Source organism: Leucopleurus acutus (assembly GCF_964270905.1).
Source record: "Leucopleurus acutus genome assembly, chromosome: 19".
NCBI classification, from domain to species: Eukaryota; Metazoa; Chordata; class Mammalia; order Artiodactyla; family Delphinidae; genus Leucopleurus; species Leucopleurus acutus.
In genome coordinates, this window is record NC_139161.1 from 19,749,895 (window position 1) to 19,777,371 (window position 27,477).

Consider the following 27,477-nt stretch of genomic DNA (forward strand, 5'->3'; position numbering starts at 1 on the left):
GCGAGGCTCCGCCTCTCCATAGGACAGTCAGGCCAGGCAGCCAGTAAGCCCACATCAGCGGGTGGGCGTCTCCCTCAGGGGCGGAGCTTCGAGGGGGCGAGAGGCGTGGCTTGGCTGTCAGGTCCTTTCGCCTTTTGTTCGGTTACTGAGTTGCTGCCTTGGCCAGAGTCCGGAGCAGCCACCGCCCGAGTGCGCTAAGCTCAGTTCGCAGCCCGCGCCGGCTCCCATCCCGGCCCGACCCCTACCCAGCCCGGGCAGGCTCCAAACGCAGGTGCGGACGATCGGGGCAGGTATCGCTGAGGCGAGGGAAGCGGGGCGAGCGGACGAGAGGCCGATCCCCGCCGTCCCCGGGCAGGTGAGGGCGGGAGCCAGGGAGAGCCACCCTGCACGGGCGGCAGGGGGCGCGCTGGGGTCCTGGGCGCGGTGACTAAGTGGGCGCGAGGTTCGCGCGGAGCGCGACTGGGGGCTCCGAGAGCCGGTGTCTGAGAAAGGTGGGGAGGGATCAGGGCAGGTGCCTCCGGGTCGCGCCTCCCCCGGGACCCGCGGAGCTCGCTGGGCGCCGCGTCCCTGACTCTGGCCCTGCTTCTTGCGGGGGAGACTTTAACCTGCTCGGCCTGCGTCCCAGCGCTCACTCTGTAATCAGGAATTTACTGTTTGCGAAACTTGCTGCCGCTGGTCTCTTTGGGGCCACCGTCACCCCACCCCACGCGTTATCCTCGCTTTCCCTCCCTCTCTACTCCCCCAGGCCTGGGTGGGGCCCTATTGTCTACGCCCGGCTTGCCCAACTGTGAGGGCTGAGCGCACATTTTCCTAGAGACGCGGGCCCCACCTGCCGAGCAGGTGAGCACACGGAGTCCGGAGGCCCTGCCCTCCAGCTCTGCGAGCCTGGTCGGGACTGTACCTGCGGCGCCTCTCTCCGCTCCGTTCGGGTGGGTGCCGGGCTCTGGCTCCGCCAGCGGAGGCGGGATGGGATGGCAGGGGGATTGGTGCTGGGCCCGGCTCCGCGCCCAGCCGGTGTCTGGCACCCGAGGCTCAAGATAGGGGTCTGGGCGGAGGGGTCGTGCACGGGTGGAGAATTCACCGGCCCAGTTTCCAGTAGCTGCGGCTTCCAGAGTGTTGATATGGGAACAGGACTATCCTTCCTTTCTATCCTCTTCTTGGCGGAAAAATCACGCCGAACAAACTTTCCAGGAAGGAGTATTCACGGCGGCTTTCTCTGGGGGTTTTCCTGCCTCCTTGCCCGGGGCTTCCCGCAGGCTTTAGGGGTCCTTCTCGGAGCAAAGCCCCCTCCCCCAGCCGGCCAGGCTGAACCTGGGCAGTGCCTGCGCTGTGACCCCGTCCTCCCAGCCCCCACCTCCATCCTGTTTGCTGGGCCCCTTGGGGCCTGAGGGGGGGCCGGGGTGGGGGGCCGGGCCAAAGGGGAAGCAGCTTCTTCCTTGTCTTCCTGTCTCCGGGGACCACCACACCCCCTCGCAGGAGGTCTGCCCGACAGGCGCTCCCGAGCTCTGCCCCCCTCCCCAGGAATGGGGGTGGGGCCGGGCCGGGCCAAACTGACTGAGGGTGGGGGGAGCGATTGTTCTGGTGTTTTTTTCCCCTTTATCCCATCCCCCACGTTATTTAGCTGGCTGGGGATTGAGTCCGAAGAGCGCGGAGCAATGGGGCTGGATTTCCATTTGATTTCTGGGTTTTGAAGGTGCATTCCTTCTGGAGGCTTTTGAAGTCCTTTTCCCACCCACCCCCTTTCCGGAGAGACTTCGATGGGGAAGGTGGGACTGGAGGAAGGCTTCAGTGGGGAAGGTTTCAGGCAGAGCTGCGTTAGCTGCTGCCCTCCCTACTCCCCCCCAACAATTTCCTGAGAGCCCCTTCCCTGGCCTCCTTGGGGAACAGAAAGGGGGGATGTAACAGCCAGGTTCTCCATTCCTGAGATGAAGGGAAGACTGGGGGGATCAGGGTTGCTTGCCCTGACTCACTTGGGAAGACCCTTACCACCCTACAACTCCACCGTGGGGGGTAGATGGGAGAGTGAGGGCGGAGGTCAGACCCACCCCATGGAGTGCCCTGGGTCAGGGGGAGTCCCATACCTCTTCTGCTCCAGTGGGTGTCACAAGGGCAAGGAGTTTGGGCAAAATAACCTGTTTTCCCTCTTCTCTGTGCCAAAGTGGAGGAGGGGAAGGCATTGTTAATTACACTGGTTAAATGATTAGGTCAGCTAATCTGTTTCCTGGCTTCGATGAAAAGATAATACTGAGGAAGTATTGTTAGGAGGTGCAAACTGGCTACTTACTGGACTGGAGGGAGAGGGGAAAAAAAGGTAGGATCCAAGTGGTCATTTCTTGCTAGATCAAGCCTCAGCTTGGGTGACATGAGCCCTCTCCATGCCTCCACCCGGTCCCACCCCACCCCAGTTACAACCCCATTTCCTCTGGAATCTCTGTTTGGGCTGCCAGAGATGAGGCTTTGAGAGTGCATTGCATGGGAAGGAAGGGGTACTGACTGGGCAGGTACAGGTGACGGGGGTCTCTCCCTGGCCTGGGAGGGCTTGTGGAAAAGAGCCACCTTAGAATGAGATGGGGTAGTTGACTTCTCTACAGAAGGGCTATTATTTGGACAGATGTTATAGTGAGGCAGTTCTGAGCATAGGGATTTAGGCTTGGACTGAGCTAGGTTTGATTCCCAGCTCTGTCGCTCGTTACCTGCGTGGCCTTGGTCAAGTCACTTCACCTCTCTGAGCTTCAGTGACCTCCTGGGCAAAATGGAAATAATAGTACCAACTACCGAATAAGTACTTGATAAATGGTCACTTAAAAGGTAAGGGGCTACTTACAGATTCCAAGCACTGTCATTAACTGTTCTCACTTAATCTTTATGACCATCCCTCTAGGCAAGTATCATTACCCCATTCTACAGGTGAGGAAGGGGAGTTAAGTAACTTGCCCAAGGTTGCACAGTGAGACCCAAGCAGGGCCAAGGCTGGCATTTGGGTCCTTTGGTGCCAAGCCCAGGGCCCATCTTGCTGTATCACCCCACCATGGCTCTGGGAAGAATTTTTCTGCCATCCCTTTTTTGAGAGTCTCTGCCTAGGAGTTTGGGGAGAAGAGAATTCCAAAGGCTCCAGGGTGGTGTGTGTGGTCGGTGAAGGCGGGGGCAGGTTTGCCAGGTAGGGGTGACTCACGTCCCAGCCTCCTGCCCTCTGAAACCCCTGACCCTCCCGTGGGTTGGTTTTTGGTTCCTGGTGGAGGGGGCTGTCTCCCCAAGGCCATGGGCTGTGGCGGATGTGTGGAGGAGGTTTCGGCAGGGAGAGGAGGGCAGGGGTCAAAGCTGCTGCCGCCTCCTGGCTTGAGCTGGGCCGAGCCGTGGACTGTTCTGGACTTCTCCCTGTATAGGAAGTGGGAGTTGTATGCTTTGCTGGGGGCTGGAGCTGGGCCAGGATAAAGGGGGGCCTGTCCCCTGGGGAGTGGAGAGAAACGAGAGTCAGATTTAGGACCGGACCAGTGTCCTGCTGGACTCTACCAGTCAGCACTGCCAGACTGGTCTTGGGCGGGGAGCTGGCTGTCCTCTGGAGCTGGGAGCCCTGGGGGCTGGGAGTAGGTTTTCTGCTGCTGAGGAGGGCTTTCTGGTGATTGGGGTAGGGTCAGCAGGGCCTGGGTCCTGGAGGGAGGGGCTGGTGTCACTGTCCTCAGACCTGCTGGCACGTCTGCCTACTGGGCACCTGACACCGGAACGGGCCTGGGAAATGGGGCCTCTATCTGTGTCAGTACAGCCTGGGTACTGAGCCTATCGACACAGGGCTTCCAGATCCCTTGAGGTCAGGAGGGGACCCTAGGCATGGGGAGTTACTGATCCTGGAGAAGAGAAGGCTGAGGGGACTTGATGTGACAAAGAAAGAAAGAGAATGAACTCAGTCCCGGGTGATTGCTGTGAAAAGGGTGACAGGCTTGCAGTTTTCCAACAGCCCTGAGGACACAAGAGCGATTGGGACTCTTATGGAAGGAATGGAGGCTAGACAGGAGGAAGGACTCTGCCTGTTAGAGATGAGATCTTGAGTTGATGAGTAAGAGGGAGATCCCGGTGGAGGCTCAGGGTTGACTCTTCTCGGAAGGGGATGAAGCAGGGTCCCATCCGTGTGAGCTGGGGGAGAGCCAGGCTGCCCCAGGAGAGAGGGCAGGTAGGAATCACTACCCTTTGGGGCGAGTCTGAGGTCTGTTGGGGTCCCTGGGGAAACTCTTAGTCTTGTGTCTTTTGGGAGGAGAGACCTGGCCATGTGAGAGGCAGGTGGCCATGAGCCGCTGGCCCAGTGACCCCTGTGAAGAGAAGCAGCAGTGTGACTGGGACAGGTCATCAGGGTTTGTGTCTCTGCAAGCGACACCTTGAGGCCTGCCTCCTGGGACGTGGCTGGATCTGGGGGAGGTCTGGGGGGCGTGGACTGTCCTGATATCCAGCAGCTTCCTTGGCTAGGCTGAAGAGAAAGCTCACCGGCCACTCCCCCTTTGCTCAGCCTCCTGGCCCCTCAGGCTTTGGGGGCCCTCAGGGCAGGAAGCTCAGCTTTCTAAGACCTGCAGAGTGTGGGTTACAGGTCGACTGTCTCTCCTCCCTGTGGGGACAGAGGATTCTTGTCTCTGGTGAGTGGCAGGGACACGGGAGAATTGGGACGGGGCTGGGCAATCAATACACTGCTTATTTTGGGGTGAGTGGAGGTTGCACTCACTACACAACTCCCGCTCCCACTTGATTGAAAAAGTAATATCTGATCATTTTACAAAACAGTTGGAAAGTTTAGGAAAGTTTCCAAGAGAAGAAAAAAAGTCACCCGTAATCCTGTTGAGGCATCTAACCATGAACATTTCTTTCCCTTCTCTTTTCTTAGCATCCTCCTATTATCTCAGCCTCGCTCTTGGATGGTCTTATGCTCTGTAGACAATAACAAATTTTAACCAAATCTTTATCCGAACCCTAGTTTTCTCCAGCAAATGCTGAACAGGGAAGTAAGAGTTGCGTCTTCTCTGCTTTTCCAGGAGAGGGCCAGGCAGCGATCCTTGGAGAATGAAACCCTGGGGAATCACACCCTGAGGAGTGGACATGAGCTGGGGACGGGCTCCCCAAGCCCCCCTGGGTGGGGGCGGTCAGGTGGGGACACCAGGCACTTGGGTATTGAGATACGTCACCGACCCAAGTGAGTCCTTAGCTGTTGTTTCCGGAGGCTGGTAGTGTGTTTTTCCATTCCCAGGAGTCCCGGTTTAGGGTCATCTGCCGGTTTGGGATTTTTGCCCACCCAGGGTCCCCAGCAGGGAATGGCGCTCCAGCTGGAGCCCTCTCCAGGGGAGCCCGGAGGTTCCCAGGGTCCAGCCACCTGGCTAGGCATTTCCCTCTCCTCCAAGTCCCCTTCATTTTCCCACCCTGGTTTGTTTGCTTTGGGCAGGAGCCCAGAAGGAAGAAAATAAACAGCAGCTGGGTCGGCCTGACCTGAACCTCCACCCGCAGCCAGTGCTGGGCCACAGCTCAGGCTGTCCTCCAGCCTGGAAGTGAGGGGTTTCCTCCGGAAGCTCAGGATGGGCTTCTGTATCTTCTCCCGTCCCCAGGACCCTGGCCACACATGGTACCCGCTTCAGTCCCTGCCCGTTTGGAATGACCAGTCTGATGGGGGAGACCACAGTCTCTGCCAGGGAACATCTAGTGTGCGGGTGGTGGACATTTCTCCTGGAGCCACCCGTCTGAGGGGAGAGGCCTAGATGGGAAGCCCCAGCCTGATGGGGGAGACAGGGCTCTCAAGGGATGCAGTCCTGTCTGTCTCTGTACTTTTCTAGAGTCTGTTTCCGTCTGTGCTTGGGACCGCTCGCCAGATCTCTTCTGGAGCCAGAGACAGAGTGGGGAAGGGTGGTGGCTGGCGACACTGTGGAGCCCAGCCTCTCCCCTGGGGCTGCTATGTGGGGAATGTCCAGGCCTGACTGGCCTGCAGGCCCCCAGCTGCAGAAGGCGGCACGTGTGACCGGGGAGAGGGGCAGCGCCATGTCTCCACCTGGCCTCCCCTCCCAGGACCTGGACATAACTCATCCTCCCTGGCCACACCTCCCCCGACTCCAGGGGCTCTGGCCCAGGGCCGGGAGGCAGCTCCCCTCCTAGCCTTCATCTGAGGGGTCAGGGAAAGGAAGCCTGGGTCTTGCCCTGAGTACTGGGTCCCACAAAGCAGGCTGGCTACCGGCTACCTTGCCAGGCCCATCTCTGCTGGCTTCCTCCTCTGCCATGTCTGTGCTTCCCTAGTAGAAGGACGCTTGCCTGGGCCTTTCCTACCAACAGAGGCCTTGCACAGTCATGGCTGTGTCCATCCACACAACACACAGCCGTCTGAAGAAAGGAGTGTCTTGATTGTCTCTACTTTACAGAGGCAGAATGAGGCTTCAGGAAGTTGCGTGATTTGCCCAAGGGCACGCGGCCAGTGAGCGCGGGGGGCTGGATGGAGCCTTCCCCTGACTCCCATGCCCTCCCGCCCTGCCCATGGCCCCCTTCGTCTGTCATTTTCTGAGCCCGTGATCTGTGTCTGCACAGGGTGCTGGCCTCTGGCCCAAGGAACTTCTGGGGGGCCCTGACTGCTCTAATGCAGTGTTTCTGAGCCGGGTCCCAGCTCACCTCTCAGGCAGCCCATTTCCTGTCCTGGTCTCCCTGTGTCTTATTGACACTTGGCGTCCTGCAGCCCAGCCCAGCCCGTCACTGAGGCAGGTACTGGCAGGGCGAAGAAGCCTGATGCAGCTCTGGTGGGGGTTCTTTTTATTTATTTTTAATTTTTTTTTGGCCGTGACGCATGGCATGCAGGATCTTCGTTCCCCGACTAGGGATCGAACCCGTGCCCCCTGCAGTGGAAGCACGGAGTCCTAACCACTGGACTGCCTGGGAATTCCTGGGAGTTCTTTTTAATGTCAGAGCTGGGCCACACTCTGCCAGGACAGTCTTCGATTTAGGGTGCCTGCTGCCAGCCCCCTGGGTCGGCCACGCGGAGGAGGAAGCAGGAGTGACAGGCAGGGTAGGCCCCAAAGCAGTCCCCTTGCTTGCAGACTCCTGGCCAGTGTGGACCAGTGGGGGAAGGGTCCTTCGCACACCCTCTTCAGGGCCCCTGTCTTCTCTCTTCCTGTCCCTTGCGAGGTCCCCCACCCCACCCAGTGATCTCTGAGCTGGCTTCTTCCTCCTGCAATAGAGACTGCTTGCTAAACAAAGTGCGCCCATTCAACTCAGGGCCCCGCCCTGTGTCTGGCTCTGCCCGGCTCCCGCCAGGGTGCAGGGGCAGGGCCCGCGTCTGTCTCGCCTCCTTCCACCCTGGCTCTGTCCAGGGGCATTGTGGCAGGTCTCACTCCAGGTCCAGGGCGGAGAGGGACAAGACCAAACCGGGTGCGGCCTCCTCCACCCTGGGAGCTGCAAAAACAGCACTTTTGTTTCTTGTGAAAGAATTCCCCTGGGGCTTCGCTGGTGGTGCAGTGGTTAAGAATCCGCCTGCTAGTGCAGGGGACACAGGTTCGAGCCCTGGTCCGGGAAGATCCCACACGCCACGGAGCAACTAAGCCCATGTGCCACAACTACTGAAGCCTGTGTGCGTAGAGCCCGTGCTCTGCAACAAAGAGTAGCCCCCGCTCGCCGCAACTAGAGGAAGCCCGTGTGCGTCAATGAAGACCCAACACAGCCAAAAATAAATAAATAAATATATTAAAAAAGAAAAAAAGAATTCCCCTGGTTCTCCTGGGGAGTAGGTGGGGAGAAACGTGGGGCTGCTTGACAGCCCTGCCTGAGGTCTGACTTATATCTTTCCTGTGGCGGGAGTGGCTTCCCACCAGCATCTGTTCTTCAAGAAGAGTTCTGGTGCATGTCCTTTCTGGACTGCTTTCCACCTCTGACCCTGTCCACCCTCAGCCTTTTCTGGTCTGTCATGGGAATTCTGACTCTTTATTCCTAGAATCTTAGATATCAACTTTCCTCTGAGATCACCTGGGCTACCCTTTCTGAAGATGAAGCACAGAGAGGGAAAGCTGTTGCCCAAGGACACACAGCAAGTTTGCAGCAGAGGTGGGACTAGAACCTGGGACTCCTGATGGCCAAGCAGCAGGTGCTCGGCTCCACCTGTGCCCCTCCTGCCCCCTGCCCCTCACTCTCTTCTGCAGCAGGGTGTCTGGCATTCTCTCCTTGGTGGGCTGGAGGCTGGTTGGCAGTGAGGCAGATCTGGATTTGAGCAGAGCGCCACTGTTTTTCAGCCTGGAGCTTGTTTCCTCACCTAGAAACTGGGAATAATAAAATGCCGGCCAGGGTTGCTTCTAGGGAAGCATGAGATTCATTTGCTAGTTAAGGCTTTCCCCCGCCCCGCCTCCCCTCCGCCATGGATCCTTTGACCTCTGAGGGCTCTGTCTCGCCCTGGGCAGCTGTCCAGCCCTCAACTTCTTTTGGCTCCAGGCCTGGGCTGGCGGGGGTTGGTGAGGGGCCTGCTGAGGAAATGCCCCTCCTATGGCCAGCCTTGACCTCGGTGGTCCCTTTGGATATGGGGCTGGTGAGGGGATTGTCCCTGAGGTTCCGGCCAAGGCCTGTATCCCTCTTACTTGGCTCAGAAGCATCAGGGTAGGCAGCGGTCTCTACTGGGGAGCAGCTTTTTCTGGCGCGGGTTGCGTGTTTTTACTGATAGGGCTGGAGATGTCCAGTTTGTCCTAAGCGAATCTGACTGAGGCTCGGCGTCCAGATGTCGGCTCAGCCCTCTGCCCGGCAAAGTGGGCTTTACAGGGTTAATGCAACTGTATTTACTGATGCAGTTTCATCTTCCTTCTCCAGTGCTTGGATGTCCAAGGCCTCCTGCCTGAATTTTCTCCCTGGGGCTTCTGCGACAGGCTTTCTCCTCCCAAACTCTCCTGTATTCTCTGTGTCCGGGGAAGGCAGGAGTGCCGGGCAGTGTGTGGTTAGGGTGGGGGCGGGGGGGAAGGGCTTCCCCTGAAATAGCGACACTTGGCCGGTGCCTGGAAAGCAGCTGGGCACGTCTGGAGGCACCGAGCCCGCTTCTGTTTATCAGCCTGAAACTCTGAGTCACTCGGGGTGATGGGAGGAGAGGAAGGAGTCTGCGGGGAGCTGGTCTGGCTCCTGCCTCTGCCGGTTCCAGGTGTGCTCACAGGCAGGCGAGGAGCTGGGGTCGCCATAAAAGGCAGGGTGACATGAAGGATCTTTGTCATCCTCCTGGAGGGTGGCACTGGGGCCGTCCCAGAAGACATATCCTTGGTGATCTTTGTTCCCGGGGTGGGACCAGGCTCACCAGCCACTCCAGCCTCGTCCTTAACTGGTCTCCCAACACAATGGGACAGTGGGTTTGAGGTGCTGGGTACTGCTGCCCAGCCTCACGGGTGGACCAACCTGGAGTCTACTTGCCATCTGAGGCCACACTGGGTGTGCACAGGCCACAGACTCGGGTGTCACTCACACCTGGGCCTGGGCCTGGCTCTGTCATTTCTCTGCTATGCCTCCTTACTGGGTGGAGCCTCAGTTTCCCCATCTGTAAATGCGGGAGCAGAGCATGTGCTTCGAAACCCACATGTGAGGATGGTGACCTTTTAAAATTTATTTATTTTATTTGTTTTTTAAATTTTTGGCTATGTTGGGTCTTCGTTGCTGTGCGCAGGCTTTCTCTAGTTACGGTGAGGGGGGGCTACTCTTTGTTGCGGTGCGCGGGCTTCTCATTGCAGTGGCTTCTCTTGTTGCGGAGCACGGGCCCTAGGTGCGCGGGCTTCAGTAGTTGCGGCACGCGGGCTCAGTAGCTGTGGCTTGGGGGCTCTAGAGCGCAGGCTCAGTAGTTGTGGCGCATGGCCCTTGTTGCTCCGCGGCATGTGGGATCTTTCTGGACCAGGGCTCGAACCCGTGGTCCCTGCATGGGCAGGCGGATTCTTAACCACTGCGCCACCAGGGAAGCCTTCTTGAAGGACACCAGGAAGGCCCTCACTGGGGCACAGCCTCGCTTGCCCGTCCTCCCAGCTGCTGGACTCTGGAGGTCAGCACCGAGACGGGAGCTGGACAGACCAAGTGGGAGTCACCACCTCCCTGGTAGAGTCAGGCCCAGCTATTCATGAGCCTCAGGTGGCCCCAAGTCTCTGAATAGTAGTCTGCCCCACCCCGAGGGAGAAGCAATACTGGTATCTGGCCATGGTCACCAACATTGAACACCTACTGTGTGCCAGGCACCAGGCTGGGTCCTTTACGAATCTGGTCCTCACAACAGCCTATGAGGGAGGTGGTGCTACCCCATTTTACAAATGAGGACTGAGGTTCAGCAGAGCGGTGAGTTGCCCAGTAGTATGTGGCTGAGATTTGAACTGGTTGGTGGGATTCAGAATTCTGGGAAAGGCTTCTAGAAGCTGGAGTGCTGGAGAGATGGGGTCCTTAGGGCCTGAGCCTCTGGGGTCACTCGTGATCCTGCCCCATCTGCAGGAAAGTGAGATCTTGGAGTCTCTGAGGCTTCCCAGAGAAACCTGTCTGGCTGCTTCCCTGCCCCACCCGGTTTCCTGCCCAGTGCCTGGGGTGTAGCTGCCTCACCTCTACAGTGCTTCCCAGGGGGCCCCAGTGGATGGGGGTGGGTCTGCGGGACCCTAGAAGCTGTTGAAGGTCCTGAATGCCTTCTCCTGTTCTGGGGGTTTGGGGCTGGGACAGCAAGGTGAGTGAGCTGAGGGCTGGGTTGGGGCATCTGGCCCTTTATACCCCTCCCGCCATTGGGTTCACCCCACCCTGGGCTGGAGGTCAGAGATGCAAGCCCAGGACTCACAGACAGGTGTCCCATTCTGGCAGTCCCCCCCTGGGCTTGGTCTCTCTTGTCTCCCACCCTCCTCCACAGCCTGCTGACGGCCTTGCAGCTGTGGTGCGGGTTAGGGGTGATGGGCAGGGCCTGGGGAGAGGCTGAAGGTGGGGACTGGGCCTGTTGATGGGATGCCTCACTGCGGCCAGCTAATTTCCTGCCCCTCCTTTGTGTCCCCAGCAGCCACCATGGACATGATGAACCTGATCGAACAACCCATCAAGGTGACGGAGTGGCAACAGACGTACACCTACGACTCGGGCATCCACTCGGGGGTCAATACCTGCGTGCCCTCGGTCAGCAGCAAAGGCGTCACGGAGGATGACGAGGCCTGTGAGCGCCAGTACATGCTGAAGAAGACCACCACCTACACCCAGGCGGTGCCCCAGAGCCAAGGTCAGGATCCCTGGGGACTCTTCCATGGGAATATTCCAGCCGAAAGCCAGGCTGGGCACTGGAGGGAGGTCAGGGTCAGAGGAGGCAGACTTCAGGGGGCTCCCGGTCTGAGGAGGGAGGCACAGCTACGGTTGTTTGTTTTTTTTTTTTAAATATATAAATTTATTTATCTATTTATTTTTGGCTGCTTGGGTCTTCGTTGCTGTGCACGGGCTTTCTCTAGTTGCGGTGCACGGGCTTCTCATTGCGGTGGCTTCTCTTGTTGCGGAGCACGGGCTCTAGGCATGCAGGCTTCAGTAGTTGTGGCACGTGGGCTCAGTAGTTGTGGCACACGGGCTTAGTTGCTCCGACGCATGTGGGATCTTCCCAGATTAAGGCTTGAACCCATGTTCCCTGCACTGGCTGGTGGATTCTCAACCACTGCGCCACCAGGGAAGCCCCACAGCTCCTGTTCTTAGACTTACCAGTCTGAGGGAGGAGGCACAGCGACTTCAGAGCGCCCCCATCTGGGAGGGAGGCAGATTCCTCTTCCATGAACCTCTGGTACGGAGCGGAAGCGTAGACCCTGCCCACCAGTCTGAAGGAAGAGGCACAGTCTTTGCCTTCCGTGAACTTACAGTGTGATGAGGAGGCATCACTGCTGCCTTCAGGGAATTCAGGGACTGTGGGGAAGACACAGTCCTCTTGCTCCGGGGAGGCAGAGCCCGGTTCTGGGGCTTAGTCAGGGGTGGGGATCCCCACCAGCCCAGGGTGCCCTGCCTCTCTGGGGGAGAGGAGTATCCAGTCCTGTCTGTAGTCCACAGATACCTCCAGGGCCCTGAGTGTTGCAGCCCGGAGAGCTATGGGAGCTGGGGAGGGTGCTGGGTAGGCTTTGGCAGCCTGGGCCACGGCAGAGCTCAGCCTCTGCACCCTGGGGAGCTCCTCCCACACAGCAGGCAGAGGCCTCTCAGCCTGGCAGGGCCAGGCATTGTGTTGGTAGCTCAAGTACAGCATCCGGTTGGGAAAGTCACGTGGATGGTCTCTCCTTCCCGACTGGTTGGAGGGTGGAACCTCTGCCTCCCTCTCTTCGGGGCTTTGGGACACTTGCCAGGGCAGGGCTGCCCGCCAGGGCAGGGCTGCCTGGGAAGCCAGGGCACCTGTTTGTGGGACTCCCAGACCCGCCAGGGGGTGGAGCCTGGACTCTGAGCTGAGAGCCCCCCTCTTGCTTGCTGAAACCCACAGTCTGGACTTTCCCTCTGATCTGCTGTATTCTACTGGGTGGCCCTCTGGGCCTCTATTTGCCTGCCCGTATAATGGGAGAGTTGTCTCCTTTGGGGAGGATGAGGGTATAATTAGAACCGTGAAATTTCAGGGTTGAAAATAGACCGAGGTTGTCTCATCCTACCCCTACCTGGTGGTTAAGGGAGGGGCATAGAGTCGGGGTTGGATTCTGGAGTCAGGCTGTCTGAGTTCAGATCCCAGCTTGGGTTCTTATAACCTCTCTGTGTCTCAGTTTTCCCATCTATAAAGTGGAGATAATAATAGTCCTTACGTTCTAGGATTGTTGTAAGATTAGATGAGAAAAGTATAAGGAAAGCACTTAATTCACTGCTAAGCACATAATAAGTACAGGCACACCTCGTTTTATTGCACTTCACTTTATTACACTTCGCAGATACTGCGTTTTTTACAAATTGAAGTTTTGTGGTAACTCTGCATGGAGCAAGTCAATCGGTGTCATTTCTGCAACGGCGTTTGCTCACTTCATGTCTCTGTGTCACATTTTAGTAATTCTTGCAATATTTCAAACATTTTCATGACTATTCTATTTGTCATAGTGATGTATGATCAGTGATCTTTGATATTACTACTATGACTTGCTGAAGACTCAGATGACGGTTAGCATTTTTGGGTAGTATTTTAAAATTGAGATATGTACGTTTTTTAGACATAATGCAACTGCACACTTAATACACTACATACAGTGTAAACATAACTTTTATATGCACTGGGAAACCAAAAAATTCATGACTCACTTTATTGCAATATTCTCTTCATTGCAGTGGTCTGGAAATGAAACCGCAGTATCTCCAAGGTGTGCCTGTACTCAAAAGATGTTAGCTATTCCTTTTAATAATAATAATCTCTGAACTTTTTTTTAGCAATATGTGCCAGGCACATGCATCCTTTCTTTTTTTTAATTAATTAATTTATTTATTTTTGGCTGTGTTGGGCCTTCATTTCTGTGCGAGGGCTTCCTCTAGTTGCAGCGAGCGGGGGCCACTCTTCATCACGGTTCACGGACCTCTCACTGTTGCGGAGCACAAGCTCCAGACACGCAGGGTCAGTAGTTGTGGCCCACAGGCCCAGCCGCTCCATGGCATGTGGGATCCTCCCGGACCGGGGCACGAACCCGTGTCCCCTGTATCGGCAGGCGGACTCTCAACCACTGTGCCACCAGGGAAGCACCTCGTCATCCTTTCTTTTAAGAGGAATTCACAACTTTTTTTTTAAAGATTTATTTATTATTTATTTTATTTGTTTTTAGCTGCGGCACGTGGACTCTCCATTGTGGTGTACAGCCTTCTCTCTAGTTGTGGCATGTGGATTTTCTGTTTTCTAGTTGTGGTGCGCAGGCTCCAGGACGTGTGGGCATTGTAGTGGCACGTGGGTTCCAGAGCGCGAGGGCTCTGTGGTTTGTGGCACGTGGGCTCTAGTTGTGGCACGTGAGCTTCGTTGCCCCGCGGCATGTGAGATCTTAGTTCCCTGACCAGGGATCAAACCCGCATCCCCTGCATTGTAAGGAGGATTCTTTACCACTGGACCACCAGGGAGGTCCCAATTCACAACTATTATCTCATTTAATTCTTGTAAGAATTCCCTGCGACGGACAGAACAGGTGGTGCCCCATTTTACAGATGATGTAACTGAGGCGATGATGCCCTCCTCAAGGTCACTGGTTAATGGTAGAACTATGAGTGGTGGTCTGGGAGGCGGTCCAGAGGACCCAGATGGGATGCCTGCTCCCCAGTGTCCCCCTGCCCGCATCCTGCAGCTCAGTCCCTGCCTGTTGGCCCCCAGGTGACCTGGATTACCAGATGTCCACGACAGGCAGAGCCCAGCGGGTGCGGGAGGCCATATGTCCTGGTGTGACAAGAGAGGACAGCTGCCTGCTGGCCACCCAGGTGGAGGGACAGACCACCAACCTGCAGCGGCTGGCCGAGCCATCCCAGCTCCTGAAGTCGGCCATCGTGCATCTCATCAACTACCAGGACGACGCCGAGCTGGCCACCCGGGCCCTTCCTGAGCTCACCAAGCTGCTCAACGATGAGGACCCGGTCTGTGAGGGGTCTGGCTGGGGTGGAGGCGGGGCAGGGAAGGGAGAGGTCAGGTGTCTGCAGGAGAGGGCCCTACCTGGGGTGGAGGGAGGTCATTGACCCAAAGCCCCATCAGTGGGAAGAGTCTGACCCGGGTCTGTCTGAGCTTTGTGGAGGGGTCTCCTGGCCCTTCCTTCTCAGAGTGGCAACCAGCCTGGCCCATCTGCTCAGATCCTCCTATCCTCCCCCTCCCCCCAGGTGGTGGTGACCAAGGCGGCCATGATCGTGAACCAGCTGTCGAAGAAGGAGGCATCTCGGCGGGCGCTGATGGGCTCGCCCCAGCTGGTAGCAGCCGTCGTGCGCACCATGCAGAACACCAGCGACCTGGACACAGCCCGCTGTACCACCAGCATCCTTCACAACCTCTCCCACCACCGCGAGGGGCTGCTTGCCATCTTCAAGTCGGGTGGCATCCCTGCCCTGGTCCGCATGCTCAGGTACCGACCCCTACCCACCGCGGGAGCCTGGGGCTTCCCCTCCCTTGGACTCCCCAACCTGCCCACGTCCCTGGGCCTCCATACATTTACTGAGCACCTACTATGTGCCAGGTGCAGAACCACACCCAGTCTTGGTGCTCAGCTGCTCACAGCCTAGCAGGGGAGACAGGCATGTAACTCGCAGGTTAGTTATCAGGATACAGTATAGATGAGAGCAAAGGTGTGTCCAAGATTGGTCAGCGGAGCTCCAAGAAGCTGTTCACTCTAATGGCAGGGGGTTGACGGATGAGTGGAGTTTGGCTGGTGTAGATGAAGGGAAGAGTATTACAGGCAGAGGGAACAGCATGTGCGAAGTCCTTTGCCACCTTTACCTTTCCCAGCCTTGCAGTGTTGATTGACCTTTTTCCTTACATCATATTAGGCTGCGAGTTACCTAAGGGTGGAGATACTGATCTTATTCCCTTGAGTCCCTTGCAGGGCCTCTCTAGTATGAGGCCTTCCACATGGCAGTTAGTAGGGACAGGTGTCGAGGGGACCAACCGTACGTTTAGCACCCAGCTGGGAGCATAAAGCAGGAGGAGTCCTGGTCCCAGTGGAGAGAGGAGAGGTGCTGTGTGCTTTGTGCATAAAAATGGGGCTGGGGGGGTCTTCCCTGGTGGCGCAGTGGTTGGGAGTCCGCCTGCCAATGCAGGGCACATGGGTTTGTGCCCCGGTCCGGGAAGATCCCACATGCCGCGGAGCGGCTGGGCCCGTGAGCCATGGCCACTGAGCCTGCGCGTCCGGAGCCTGTGGTCTGCAACGGGAGAGGCCACAACAGTGAGAGGCCCGCGTACTGCAAAAAAAAAAAAAAAAAAAAAAAAAAAAAAAGGGGCTGGGGGAATCCCCTGGCGGTCCAGTGGTTAAGACTCCGCGCTTCCACTGCAGGGGGCGTGGGTTTGATCCCTGGTCAGGGAACTAAGATCCTGCATGCCGTACGGTGTGGCCCCCAAAAAAAATGTGGGGCTGGACTCAAGGGACACCATTGGGGTGTCAGTACTGAGAGGTGGCCCACATTTACCTGGGACCTGACTCACGTGACCCCCCTGCCCCTCTCCCAGCTCCCCCGTGGAGTCAGTCCTTTTCTACGCCATCACCACGCTGCACAACCTGCTGCTGTACCAGGAGGGCGCCAAGATGGCGGTGCGCCTGGCAGACGGGCTGCAGAAGATGGTGCCTCTGCTCAACAAGAACAACCCCAAGTTCCTGGCCATCACCACCGACTGCCTGCAGCTCCTGGCCTACGGCAACCAGGAGAGCAAGGTGGGCCGCACCCTACCCCCAACCAAGACCTGCAGCCCTCGTGGCATCACCCTCCGTCCAGCGGCAGCTTCAGGACACTGCCTTCTTACCCTGTTTAGGTTAAATATATATGTATATACAGATGTACATGTTTCACCATATTACTGGATATTTTGAGGACAAGGGAAAGAAAAAATTCATTATCCTCATACAGCCATGTGCTTCTCCAGTGCTTTCCTGTGGGCATATTTGTACACAGTTGTACTTACAGCAATTTACAACTTTGCATCTGTTTTCTGCATGATACTAAATTTTTTTTTTTTGGCTAGACTGTCCTCAAAACCACCCTCTATAACAGCAAATAGCATTTCACTTAAGTGGAGGCCCCAGACTTTATTCTGAGGGAGGGCATCTAGGTTGCTCCCGATTTTCCACCTTGATGAACGAACGATGCTGTAATGAACATATTCAAGTACACAGCCTTTCCCAGAGAGTAGGAAAAGTTTTTCATCAGTGGGGCTGAGGATTTTTAATATCTCTAAGCTTTTACTCAGAGTTCCAGGTACTTTCCAAAAGAATTGCATTATTTGCAATGCCATCAGTGGCAATGTATGTTAGTAGTTTCACCTCATCCTCTCCATCATTGTGTATTACCTTTTTTTGTAACGTTTTGGCTTATTTAATAGTCACAAAAGCTATTCAGGTTTTAGATGAAGCACAGTTATAACAGCTCTGTCACCCCCCCCCCCTTCTTTGTTCCCTGTCATAGTCCCTATCTGTCTCACACTCATTTCCCCCCTCACTCCACAGCTCATCATCCTGGCCAATGGAGGACCCCAGGCTCTCGTGCACATCATGCGTAACTACAGTTACGAGAAGCTGCTCTGGACCACCAGCCGTGTGCTCAAGGTGCTGTCCGTGTGTCCCAGCAATAAGCCCGCTATCGTGGAGGCTGGTGAGTACTGTGGCCGGGCAGGCGGGGGTAGGGTCTCTGACCAGTGACCAGGCTCAGTCAGCGGTGCTCCCCTGTGGCTGAGGTGCCCCTATCTCCCACCCCAGGTGGGATGCAGGCCCTGGGCAAACACCTGACGAGCAACAGCCCCCGCCTCGTGCAGAACTGCCTCTGGACCCTGCGCAACCTCTCGGACGTGGCCACCAAGCAGGTGAGGGAGGTCGTGGAGCCTGGGTCTGCCTCTTCAGCCACCTCGTCCTTCCATCTTACCATGTCCAACCTCCTGTCTGGGAGTCTGACCTTAGGAGCTGGGGAAGGGCTGAGACCTCTGTATCTTGCTCCACTGTGGCTGGGGATGGAAGTGCCCTGTAACCCCTCATCCCTTTAGGCTCAAGGCTCTAATCCCTGTTAGGGATTCAGAAAGGGGACTAGATGAAGGAGGCTGATGTTTCTTGGCTGGGGTTCAGGTGATGTCAGAGGAACAGTTCTGACCTAGACCCTGGGCGGGGGGGGAGCAGTAGTGTGCAGGAGACGGCTTGGGGGTCGCCGGTGCCTAAAAACAGCTTAAGGAAAAATGCAGTTTCAGGACAAGTCTTCTGGTCCCTCCTTCCAACCTGACTGTCACTGCTAAGAATTGCATCGATCGGCTGCTTGTTGAGCACCTGCCACGTGCTGGGCTCCACTAGGCACTGGGGACATTGGCTCCTTTACCCCTTTCAGTACTGGGAGGTAGAGTGTGGGGCCTAGATGAAGAAACAGAGGCTCAGGTGGTCCAGATACACAGTGGAATATTACTTAGCCATTAAAAAGAATGAAATAATGCCATTGGCAGCAACACAAATGGACCTGGAGATTATCATACCAAGTGAAGTAAGTCATTCAGAGAAAGACAAATATCACACGATGTCGCTTATATGCGGAAGCTAAAAAAAAAAGATACAAATGAACTTACTTATAAAACAGAAACAGACTCACAGACTTAAAGAACAAATTTATGGTTACCGGGGGGAAGGGACAAACTGGGAATTTGGTATTAACATGTACACACTGCTATATTTAAAATAGATAATCAACAGGGCCTACTGTATAGCACAGGGAACTCTACTCAGTATTCTGTAATAACCTAAATGGGAAAAGAATCTGAAAAAGAATAGATACATGTATATGTATAACTGACTTTGCTGTATACCTGAAACTAACACAACACTGTAAATCAACTATACTCCAATATAAAATAAAAAATTTAAAGAAAAAGAAAGTTTTCACAGAAAAATAGAAAAAAAAAAAAGAAACAGAGGCTCAGGGAGTTAAGGAACGGCCCTTGGTCACAGCTAGCAGACAGCAGAGCTGGGATTTGAACTCAGGACTGTCTGTCCCCAGATCCTGGGGTCTTCCTGTTCCATCACAGGACCCACATGGCTCCCCTTGGGAGAATGAGGCTCCTGGGTTAGGGGTGTTTCCTGAAAGCAGATTTGGCCTGGGGACCACTGAATGGGCAGCAGCTAAGGCCCAGAGAGGGGAGAAGCGTGTAAAAGTGGGTCAGCTGGGCCATGGAAGCATGGACCTCCTCAACAATTTCTTTCTGGCCTAGGGGCCTCCCTCGGCCTGAGTAGAGCTCTGTTGGGTCTGAGGACAGGAGCGGGTGGAAGGAAAGAGCGTGGAGCTTACAGACAGGCCTGAGTTCAGATCCGGCTCACTAGCTGTGGGTCTGTGGGCAAGGCCCTCAACCTCTCTGGACCTCAGCTGCCCCGTGACTACCTTCTCACGGGTTTTGGCGGGATCACGGGGATGAACACACACAGGCAGGGCCCATCGAGTATGAGCTGAGTGGGCTGGAGACCTCCGTAGGCCATCTGTTCTCCCGGGTACACTTGGGAAGACCCTGCATTTGGGAATCTCCCTCACTCTGCCTCCCCCGACCCCAGGAGGGCCTGGAGAGTGTGCTGAAGATTCTGGTGAACCAGCTGAGCGTGGACGACGTCAATGTCCTCACCTGTGCCACGGGCACTCTGTCCAACCTGACCTGTAACAACAGCAAGAACAAGACGCTGGTGACGCAGAACAGCGGCGTGGAGGCGCTCATCCACGCCATCCTGTGTGCCGGTGACAAGGATGACATCACAGAGCCCGCCATCTGTGCCCTGCGCCACCTGACCAGCCGCCATCCCGAGGCCGAGATGGCTCAGAACTCCGTGCGCCTCAACTACGGCATCCCGGCCATCGTCAAGCTGCTCAACCAGCCGAACCAGTGGCCGCTGGTCAAGGTACCGCCCTCTGCACGGTGGGGTCCAGCGAGGGGAGGAGCTCTGAAGACCAGATTAGGCGCTGTATGGGTTCAGGCAAAGCTGCGGTAACAAAGAAGCCTGAAATACAGTGGCTCCGATAAGACAAAAGTTTACTCCTCTCTCATGTTCCGGTTTAGACCTCCACAGTGGCTCTGCTCCTGAGACCCAGACTCCTTCTATCTCATAGCTCAGCCATCTCCTAGAATAGAGCTTCAAAGTTTAATATGCACAGGAACACCCTGGGCAGTCTCATTCAACTGCAGGCTCTGATTCGGTGGGCCTGGGGTGGGCCTGAGAGTCTGCATTTCTAACAAGCCCCCAGGTGATATTGGTGGTCCATGGAGCACATTCCTCATGCCAGAGGGTCTGGTCATGAGGGTGGGCTGTCCTCACACGAACAGTTGGACTATATCATCCCCATAGGTGCCTTTTAGCCCTGGAGAAGTAGGGAGGGCTAGCAGCGACCAGAAAGTGGGACACAGCACTTCAGCCCATACTCTGGAACTTGGTCATTTGGCCGCATCTGGATACAAGGATCTTAGCACTGTGTTATGTGTCCTGCTCAAACTCAGGAGGGTTGCGAAAAAGACAAAGGGTAGAGAGGATTCTGGGGACACTGGGTGTCTGCTACTGGGAGCCAGGGTGGAGCCTTCTTCTCGGGGGGCTGCCTGAGTAGAGGAGAGATGTGTATCAGTTCCCTGTCACAGGCAGGGGAGGTGAGGGTGAGCCAGGGCAGAGCTACCGGTGTGTGTGACACCTGGTGCTAGAGAGTGAGGGAAGCCGCCGTAGACTGGGGTCTTGTCAAAGGGTGCAGCAGCCAGCTGGCAGGGGCTCCTGTTGCCTACGTTTTCAACAATAGAACAGTCCAGATGAGAATGACTCTTAAGTGATTATATATATCGTATTTTAAAGAAAGGGCAGCACGCAGTCCCTCCCCTCCCTGGTCTTGGTCTGCAGCACAAGCTGAAGGTGGGCGGAGGGTTTGCACCCTGACCCAGCAGCTAAGTTGACAAGTGACCTTGGCAGGTCATCCACCCTGTCCTCATCTCCCCCGTGATTTTCATCCCTGCCCTCCTGGTTTCTTGTTTTGAGGATCAAATAAGATGATAAATTGCTCCCCAAGGAGCCCTGGGAGGCCAGAATGGCTCCTGGGAGTTGGAGGACCGTGGGGCAGAGACCTCTTCCCAGAGCCGCCTGCTGGGGGTTGATTACAGTGTGAGCGTCACCAAAGCAGGAGGCTTCGGGGTCACCCCTAGTGAGGACCCCCTCTCCCTGATAATCAGGGTTTGGGAACTATCAGAAAAGCAAGACTATGTTGTCTGTGAGTGGGAGGTAAGAGAGAGGGGACAGGGGGCAGTGTCAGGGCCTGGGGGCTGATGGAATATTCTGGAATGGGGTATCATTTTAGCAGGGGCTCTAAGAGTTAGACATGAGGACCCACAGATTATATGGAATAAGGGGCATGGGCTGGGGGTGATCTCATTCTCTGGAGATCTTCCAGCATGTCTGTGGCTGGCCTGGGGGACAGAAGAAGTGAGAGGGGAAGGAGGAGATGATGCTGGAGAAGTGATGCCCAGGAAATGCCCTTGATGAGTGTCCCTTTTCTTGCCAGGCAACCATCGGCCTGATCAGGAATCTGGCCCTGTGCCCAGCCAACCATGCCCCACTGCAGGAGGCAGCGGTCATTCCCCGCCTCGTCCAGCTGCTGGTCAAGGCCCACCAGGATGCCCAGCGCCACATGGCTGCAGGCACACAGCAGCCCTACACGGTAAGTGAGCTGCAGGGGCCTGTGACCCTCTACCCGGGGAGTCAGAGTGTCCTCTGTGTGAACGTGTGCGCACGCGAGTGTGTAAATAGGGAGGCGAGTTGCAGTTGATGCCAACTCCAAGGACCAGTGAGGTTTGCCAGCGTCCTGGGGGTGTGTGACCACTCCCAAGGGCTACCTGTTGCTATGCCCCAACGGCTCTCTCTTGTACAGGACGGCGTGAGGATGGAGGAGATCGTGGAAGGCTGCACCGGAGCCTTGCACATCCTCGCCCGGGATCCCATGAACCGCATGGAGATCTTCCGACTCAACACCATCCCCCTGTTTGTGCAGGTGAGTCTGGGGCAGGTGGGCAGGAGAGGTTCCCCCAACCCCTGCTTCTGCCCACTGCTGAAAGGGGAAGGTTGCCAGCCATGGGTTTGAGGGGGTCTGGGCCAGGCATCAAGAGGTCTTTGGAGGAGTTTGGAGAGAAGTGGTCGCACCAGGAGTGACCACTTAGCAAACGCCAGCAAATGAAAATAAAAACTATGTTTTAATGTCCGACAAAACCTAAAAGCATTGAAAAGTAAACAGCAAACTGAGAACATATTTGCAAGCATCACAACAGACAAGAGTTTAATATCTTTCATATAAAAAGAACTCATTAATACTAGACCCCAGTGCTAGACCCCAGTAGTTATATGAGAAGAGGCACATGCAATTCCCAGGTGGCTCATAAACAAACAATGCTCGGGACTTCCCTAGTGGTCCAATGGCTAAGACTCCGCACTCCAAATGCAGGGGACCCGGATTCAATCCCACACCTAAGAGTTCACATGCCACAACTAAAGACCCCGCGTACCGCAACTAAGACCCAGCGCAGCCAAATAAATAAAGAAATATTAAAAAAAACCAAAAAACAAAAAGCAATGCTCAACCCCAGGAGTTTAAAGAAATGAAGCTTACCCTGCAGGGAGAGCCCATTTTCCACTATCAAATTGGCAAAGAAAAAAATGAGAGTGCTTGGGCTTCCCTGGTGGCGCAGTGGTTGACAGTCCGCCTGCCGATGCAGGGGACATGGGTTCGTGCCCCGGTCTGGGAAGATCCCACATGCCGCGGAGCGGCTGGGCCTGTGAGCCATGGCCGCTGAGCCTGCGCGTCTGGAGCCTGTGCTCTGCAACGGGAGAGGCCACAGCAGTGAGAGGCCCGAGTACCGCAAAAAAAAAAAAAAAAAAAAAAAAAAATGGAGTGCTTTGTGCTGATGAAGATGTGATCAAATGGGCAGTCTTAGACCCTCCTGGTGGGAAGATAAGGTGGTAGAACCTTTCCAGAAAGCAGTTTTGAAATATGTATAGACAGCCAAGTAGTACAGGTCTGGGACTCTGTCCTTATGAAATAGCATAATGTAATTGAAAACATGGCATAGATGTATGCACAGAGCTGACAATTGCAGTGTTACTACTAATAATTGAAAATTAACCGACTGTCCAATGATAAGAGAATGGTTTAAAAAAGGAATGGTCCGTTATATCATGTGGTCATAGACAATGGTGTCGAAGAAGAACTTTTAGTTTTTGAAATTTCTTTCCTTTAATTATTAATGTTCAGAGTAAGGAATGGGTGCCGGTAGCTACCTCCACTTGCGATTGATGAGGTTTTTTTACTTTTTGTTGTTGTTTTGTTTTGTAGCATTCTCTTTCTCTCTCTCTCTTTTTTTTAAAATTTAATTTAATTTTTTATACAGCAGGTTCTTTTTAAAAAAATTAATTTATGTATTATCTTTGGCTGAGTTGGGTCTTTGTTGCCGCGCGCAGGCTTTCTCTGGTTGCGACGAGCAGGGGCTGCTCTTCGTTGCAGTGCGCCTGCTTCTCATTGCAGTGGCTTCTCTTGTTGTGGAGCACGGGCTCTAGGTGCGTGGGCTTCAGTAGTTGTGGCTCGTGGGCTCTAGAGCGCAGGCTCAGTAGTTTCGGCACACGGGCTTAGTTGCTCCGCGGCATGTAGGATCTTCCCGGCCCAGGACTCGAACCCGTGTCCCCTGCATTGACAGGCGGATTCTTAACTACTGGCACTGCCAGGGAAACCCCTATACAGCAGGTTCTTGTTAGTTATCTACTTTATACACATCAGTGTATACATGTCAATCCCAATCTCCCAGTTCATCCCACCACCACCACCCCCACTCCCCCTGCTTTCCCCCCTTGGTGTCCTTACTTTTGTTCTCTATATCTGTGTCTCTATTTCTGCCTTGCAAACTGATTCATCTGTACCATTTTTCGAGATTCCACAAATATTAATAGTTAATATACGATATTTGTTTTTCTCTTTCTGACTTACTTCACTCCGTATGACAGTCTCTAGGTCCATCCAAGTCTCTGTCTCTTTCTCTCTTGAGTATCAATATGTGCGCATAGATGTGCTGCTTCTGATTTGTTCTCTGACCAGGGATTGAACTCGCGCCCTCGGTAGTGAAAGTGCAGAGTCCTATCCACTGGACCGCCAGGGAATTCCCGTGAACTCATAGATTTTTAAAGAAAAGTTATTGAATAATGTGGGAAAATGCTTTATGCTACAATGTTTGATAAAAAAACAGGAATCAAATATATGTATATGACTGTGATAAAAATCCAATGGAAAGAAGCTGTGTCTGGGTGGGGGATTGTGTCCAGCGTGTTTTTCCATTTCTTTTTACTTTTCTTAGACTTTTCATGCTTTCTACTATGGGCTTGGGTTAAATCCAAAAAACGGAGGCAGAGATGGGCAGGGCGGTGAGGTGCCTCATGCCCGCCTGCCTCACGCCCACCCCACGCCCCCTCTCCCCAGCTCCTGTACTCCTCAGTGGAGAACATCCAGCGTGTGGCCGCTGGGGTGCTGTGCGAGCTGGCCCAGGACAAGGAGGCGGCCGACGTCATTGATGCTGAGGGGGCCTCAGCCCCACTCATGGAGCTACTGCACTCCCACAATGAGGGCACCGGTGAGGGGCTGGGCTGGGGGCGAGGGGTCGAGGGGGGAAGCTGGGCCTTGTTCCTCCGGCCTGGGTGGAGGCAGGCGCCTGACTTGGCCCGTCCTTTTCTCTGCTCAGCCACCTATGCTGCTGCTGTCTTGTTCCGCATCTCCGAGGACAAGAACCCAGATTACCGAAAGCGTGTGTCTGTGGAGCTCACCAACTCCCTCTTCAAGCACGACCCTGCAGCCTGGGAGGCTGTGAGTATCCCGGGTTGGGCTGCAGTGTCTGGTTGTGCAAGTTGTGCACTGCACAAGGATTGCACTTAGGGAGGCCTCTACCATCCTGTCAACTTCATAGATTTTTATTTTATAACTGGGTCATTTATGACAATCCTCAGCAGATGGAAGTAGTGGGTTGAACCATCTACTGTTTTTGACCTACAAAATGGCAATTTTATTTTGTCCAAACTAATCTGAAGTGTTAGAGCAGGGGTGCCTTTCTCTAACTTGCACAAAGGTGCCGTATAGGCTGGAGGCTGCCCTGATCCTGGGTGGGGCAGCTCCTGGCACCCATTCTCTAGCCTCTCCCCTCCCCGCTCTAGTTCTGAGGGTGCCTCCTAGCATGAATGGTGGGGACCCTCCACCCTGGGGAGGTGCCTGAGGAGAGGAGTTCATCAGAGCTCTGTGTAACCCTATCTCATCCTCTGTTCCTTCAAGGGGTCTTTGCTCCCAGCCTGGAGCCTACATTTTCCACCCTTCCCCTCCCACAATGTTTCTCTTTGTCTCCATCCTCAGGCCCAGAGCATGATCCCCATTAATGAACCCTACGCAGATGGTAAGTGTGTGCAGAGCCCAGGGCAGAGGGGGTGCGTGTGTGGGTGTGAGCAAGGGGGCAACTTTGTGACCCCAGGGCCAAAGGACCAGTGACAGCCACTGTCGTGTCCACATGCACTTCTGTCCGGGTCCCTGATGTGAGAGTCTGGGGAAGGGGGCGGACCCACTGGGGGCGGGCAGAGGTAGAAAGTGTGTGGCTGAGGGCTGTCCAGACCCCCCCGCAGGGTAACCTGAGACCCTGGACGGAGCTCCCTTCTCCTCCCCAGACATGGATGCCACCTACCGCCCCATGTACTCGAGTGACGTGCCCCTGGACCCCCTGGAGAGGCACATGGACATGGATGGGGACTATCCTATTGACACCTACAGCGACGGCCTCAGGCCCCCCTACCCCACTGCGGACCACATGCTGGCCTAGCTGCCTGGACCCTAGTATGGCGACCCCTCCCCGCCCTGCTTTGCGGCTCTCCCTTCCCGCTATGGGCTGCCGAGGCTCGGGCTTTCCCTTCCCTTCAGAACCTCCTTCTCATGGAGGCCCTCTCAGGTTTCCCCTGAAACCCTGGCTCCTTTCTGGGGGGAACAAGTGTGGGGTCTCTTGGTGCTGAGCTCCCCCAGGGAAGGTGTGCCTCGCCTGCCTCATTCTGTTATCTTTGCTTGAGGTGAGGAGTCCTGCCCCTTCTACCATGGTGGCCGGGTTATGCACGAACTCCTACGGGCCACAGGGCTGGCCTGACCCCTCTGTGTCTGCCCCTCCCTCCAGGTGCGGTTCCCCATCTGAGAGGCTCTCCTCGCGGGCGCTGGGGCGAGATAGCCAAGTGCCTGAGCCTGGGCAGGAGGGCTGCAACTTCCTGCTGAACCCTGCGCCTTCAGAGGTCCTCTGTAGGGTCTTTCTCGGGATGACGATCTGCTCTTGCTTTTCTGTTCTGGGCTGTGGGTCCAGGGCCCGACACCCCCTCCCACCCCCGAGGCCCTGGCACTAAAGCTTTAGACTTGAGGCCCCCACTCTGTCCCCCCTCCTCCTGGGCTTCCCATCTCCATAGGGCCGTGGTTCCTTCTCCGGCTGGCTCCGATTTGGTCACTGAACTCCACCAACTGTACTGAGCCCCTGGGGTCTCCAGGCCCCAGGTTCAAGGCCCAAAGGCCCAGAATCCAAAGCTTTTCTTGAAAAGTTCAGGGATCCTCTGACCAGGGGGATGGGGCGGAGATGCGGAGAGTGCCTCCCCTGCTCCAGGACATGGCCTGCTCCCTCCCCAGGATGCGCAGTTGGCTTTGGCCCCTCCCAGGGTTAGCAGCTCCCTTGCACCTGTCCCGCCCACACAACTGCCCTAGCTGACCCCCTGAAAAGTGCTCTTGGCTGACCCCTCTGGTGTGCGGTGAGGGGCTTTCTCTTCCCCTTCCTGTTTCAGACTCCCCTCACCACCTCCTGCACACGGGTGTGGGGGGCTGGGGAAGGTCCCAGTAGAAAATTTTATTATTATCGCTTTATGTTTTTGGTTATTGGTTTTTTTGTATAGACCAAAGCAAAGAAAATAAAACTAAGGCACAGATCTGGTGGAGGCTGTTTGGGGGAGAGGGGTGGGGGGGCGGGGCTCCGTTAGCAGCCTGATGCCTCCTCGACTGGATCCCGAGCGTCCAGGCTGCTTTGTGTGTGGAGAAGGCAAGGTGCGGGGGAGCGGGGAGAAGGAGCTGGAGTTGATTTAATTTAATACACACAACTTGGAACCTTGGGAGGCTAGGAGGGGTGAAGAGATGACTGGGGGTGAGTCCCCCTTTTGGGCACACCAGGCCGTATTTATCTCTTCGGCGGTCAGCCTCCTTGCCGGCGTCTCAACTTCCAGCCTGCTCTGCCCCCGTCCAGCCTTAATGAACATTGGCCCATCTCTCCAGGGCAGAACACTACCCCCCCCACCCCACCCCCACCCCCCACCCCCCGCCGTGGCCTGTAGCTTGGAGTCCAGACTCCTTATTGGTCGGTGTGTGGTGGGCCCGCCCCCGCCCCCGCCCCTGCACCCCTCCCCTCCGTCCTTTCAGCCAACGTCCTCCTGTTTCTTGCCTCCTGATCATTGTCCATGCTGTTCCCTCTGCTCTCATTTCACCCATCACGGTGCCACTGTCAGCTTATGTGACGGTCCCCCACCCACGTGCCCAAATTCTCCTTCCTGGGGAGGGCTGAGTATAACACACATGCCAAGCCTGGAACATGTGGCCCCTGCGGGCCTGCTCTCACCAGATCCGTTGCCTCGTCTCTATACCTGCCTGGAGCTCGGGCCGTGGAGGGAGGTCATGGCCTTGTTCTTGGAGGAGCAGTGGCACAGGTCTGGTGTTGGGGGCAGGGCAGGGAGCCCAGTTAGACGGCAGCTGAAAGGTGCAGGGGAGAGGTGATGAGATGCTGAGCTGAGCTCTGCTGAGAGGGGCCGTAGAATGGGAGGGGAGAACAGAATTTTCAGAGATCATGAGAGG

General features: G+C 55.7%; 1 protein-coding gene across 3 annotated transcripts; it reads left to right on the top strand.

The window, feature by feature from the left end:
- Positions 1 to 47: 47 nt before the first annotated feature.
- On the top strand, positions 48 to 26,564 carry JUP (junction plakoglobin). Of its 3 annotated transcripts, none has more exons than XM_082860031.1 (15): positions 48 to 271; positions 10,973 to 11,188; positions 14,249 to 14,505; positions 14,743 to 14,981; positions 16,079 to 16,280; positions 17,070 to 17,214; positions 17,319 to 17,422; positions 19,137 to 19,475; positions 21,109 to 21,264; positions 21,475 to 21,594; positions 24,061 to 24,211; positions 24,320 to 24,441; positions 24,979 to 25,018; positions 25,284 to 25,449; positions 25,778 to 26,564. In XM_082860031.1, exons 2-14 carry the CDS (start codon positions 10,981 to 10,983, stop codon positions 25,433 to 25,435), a joined length of 2,235 nt encoding a protein of 744 aa, XP_082716157.1. In that variant the 5' UTR covers positions 48 to 271; positions 10,973 to 10,980; the 3' UTR covers positions 25,436 to 25,449; positions 25,778 to 26,564. The 3 variants fall into 3 exon arrangements, with proteins under 3 accessions (XP_082716157.1, XP_082716158.1, XP_082716159.1); XM_082860032.1 differs by having other exon boundaries at positions 10,976 to 11,188; XM_082860033.1 differs by lacking the exon at positions 48 to 271 and adding an exon at positions 301 to 355.
- Positions 26,565 to 27,477: the final 913 nt, after the last annotated feature.

What these genes read in the sequence shown, in the direction of transcription:
- JUP (XM_082860031.1), top strand. Translation starts at nt 10,981, where the DNA reads ATGGACATGATGAACCTGATCGAACAACCCATCAAGGTGACGGAGTGG. An exon ending in CTCCCACAATGAGGGCACCG is followed by an intron (nt 24,212 to 24,319) that starts GTGAGGGGCTGG and finishes TTCTCTGCTCAG; the next exon opens with CCACCTATGCTGCTGCTGTC. An exon ending in ACCCTGCAGCCTGGGAGGCT is followed by an intron (nt 24,442 to 24,978) that starts GTGAGTATCCCG and finishes CTCCATCCTCAG; the next exon opens with GCCCAGAGCATGATCCCCAT.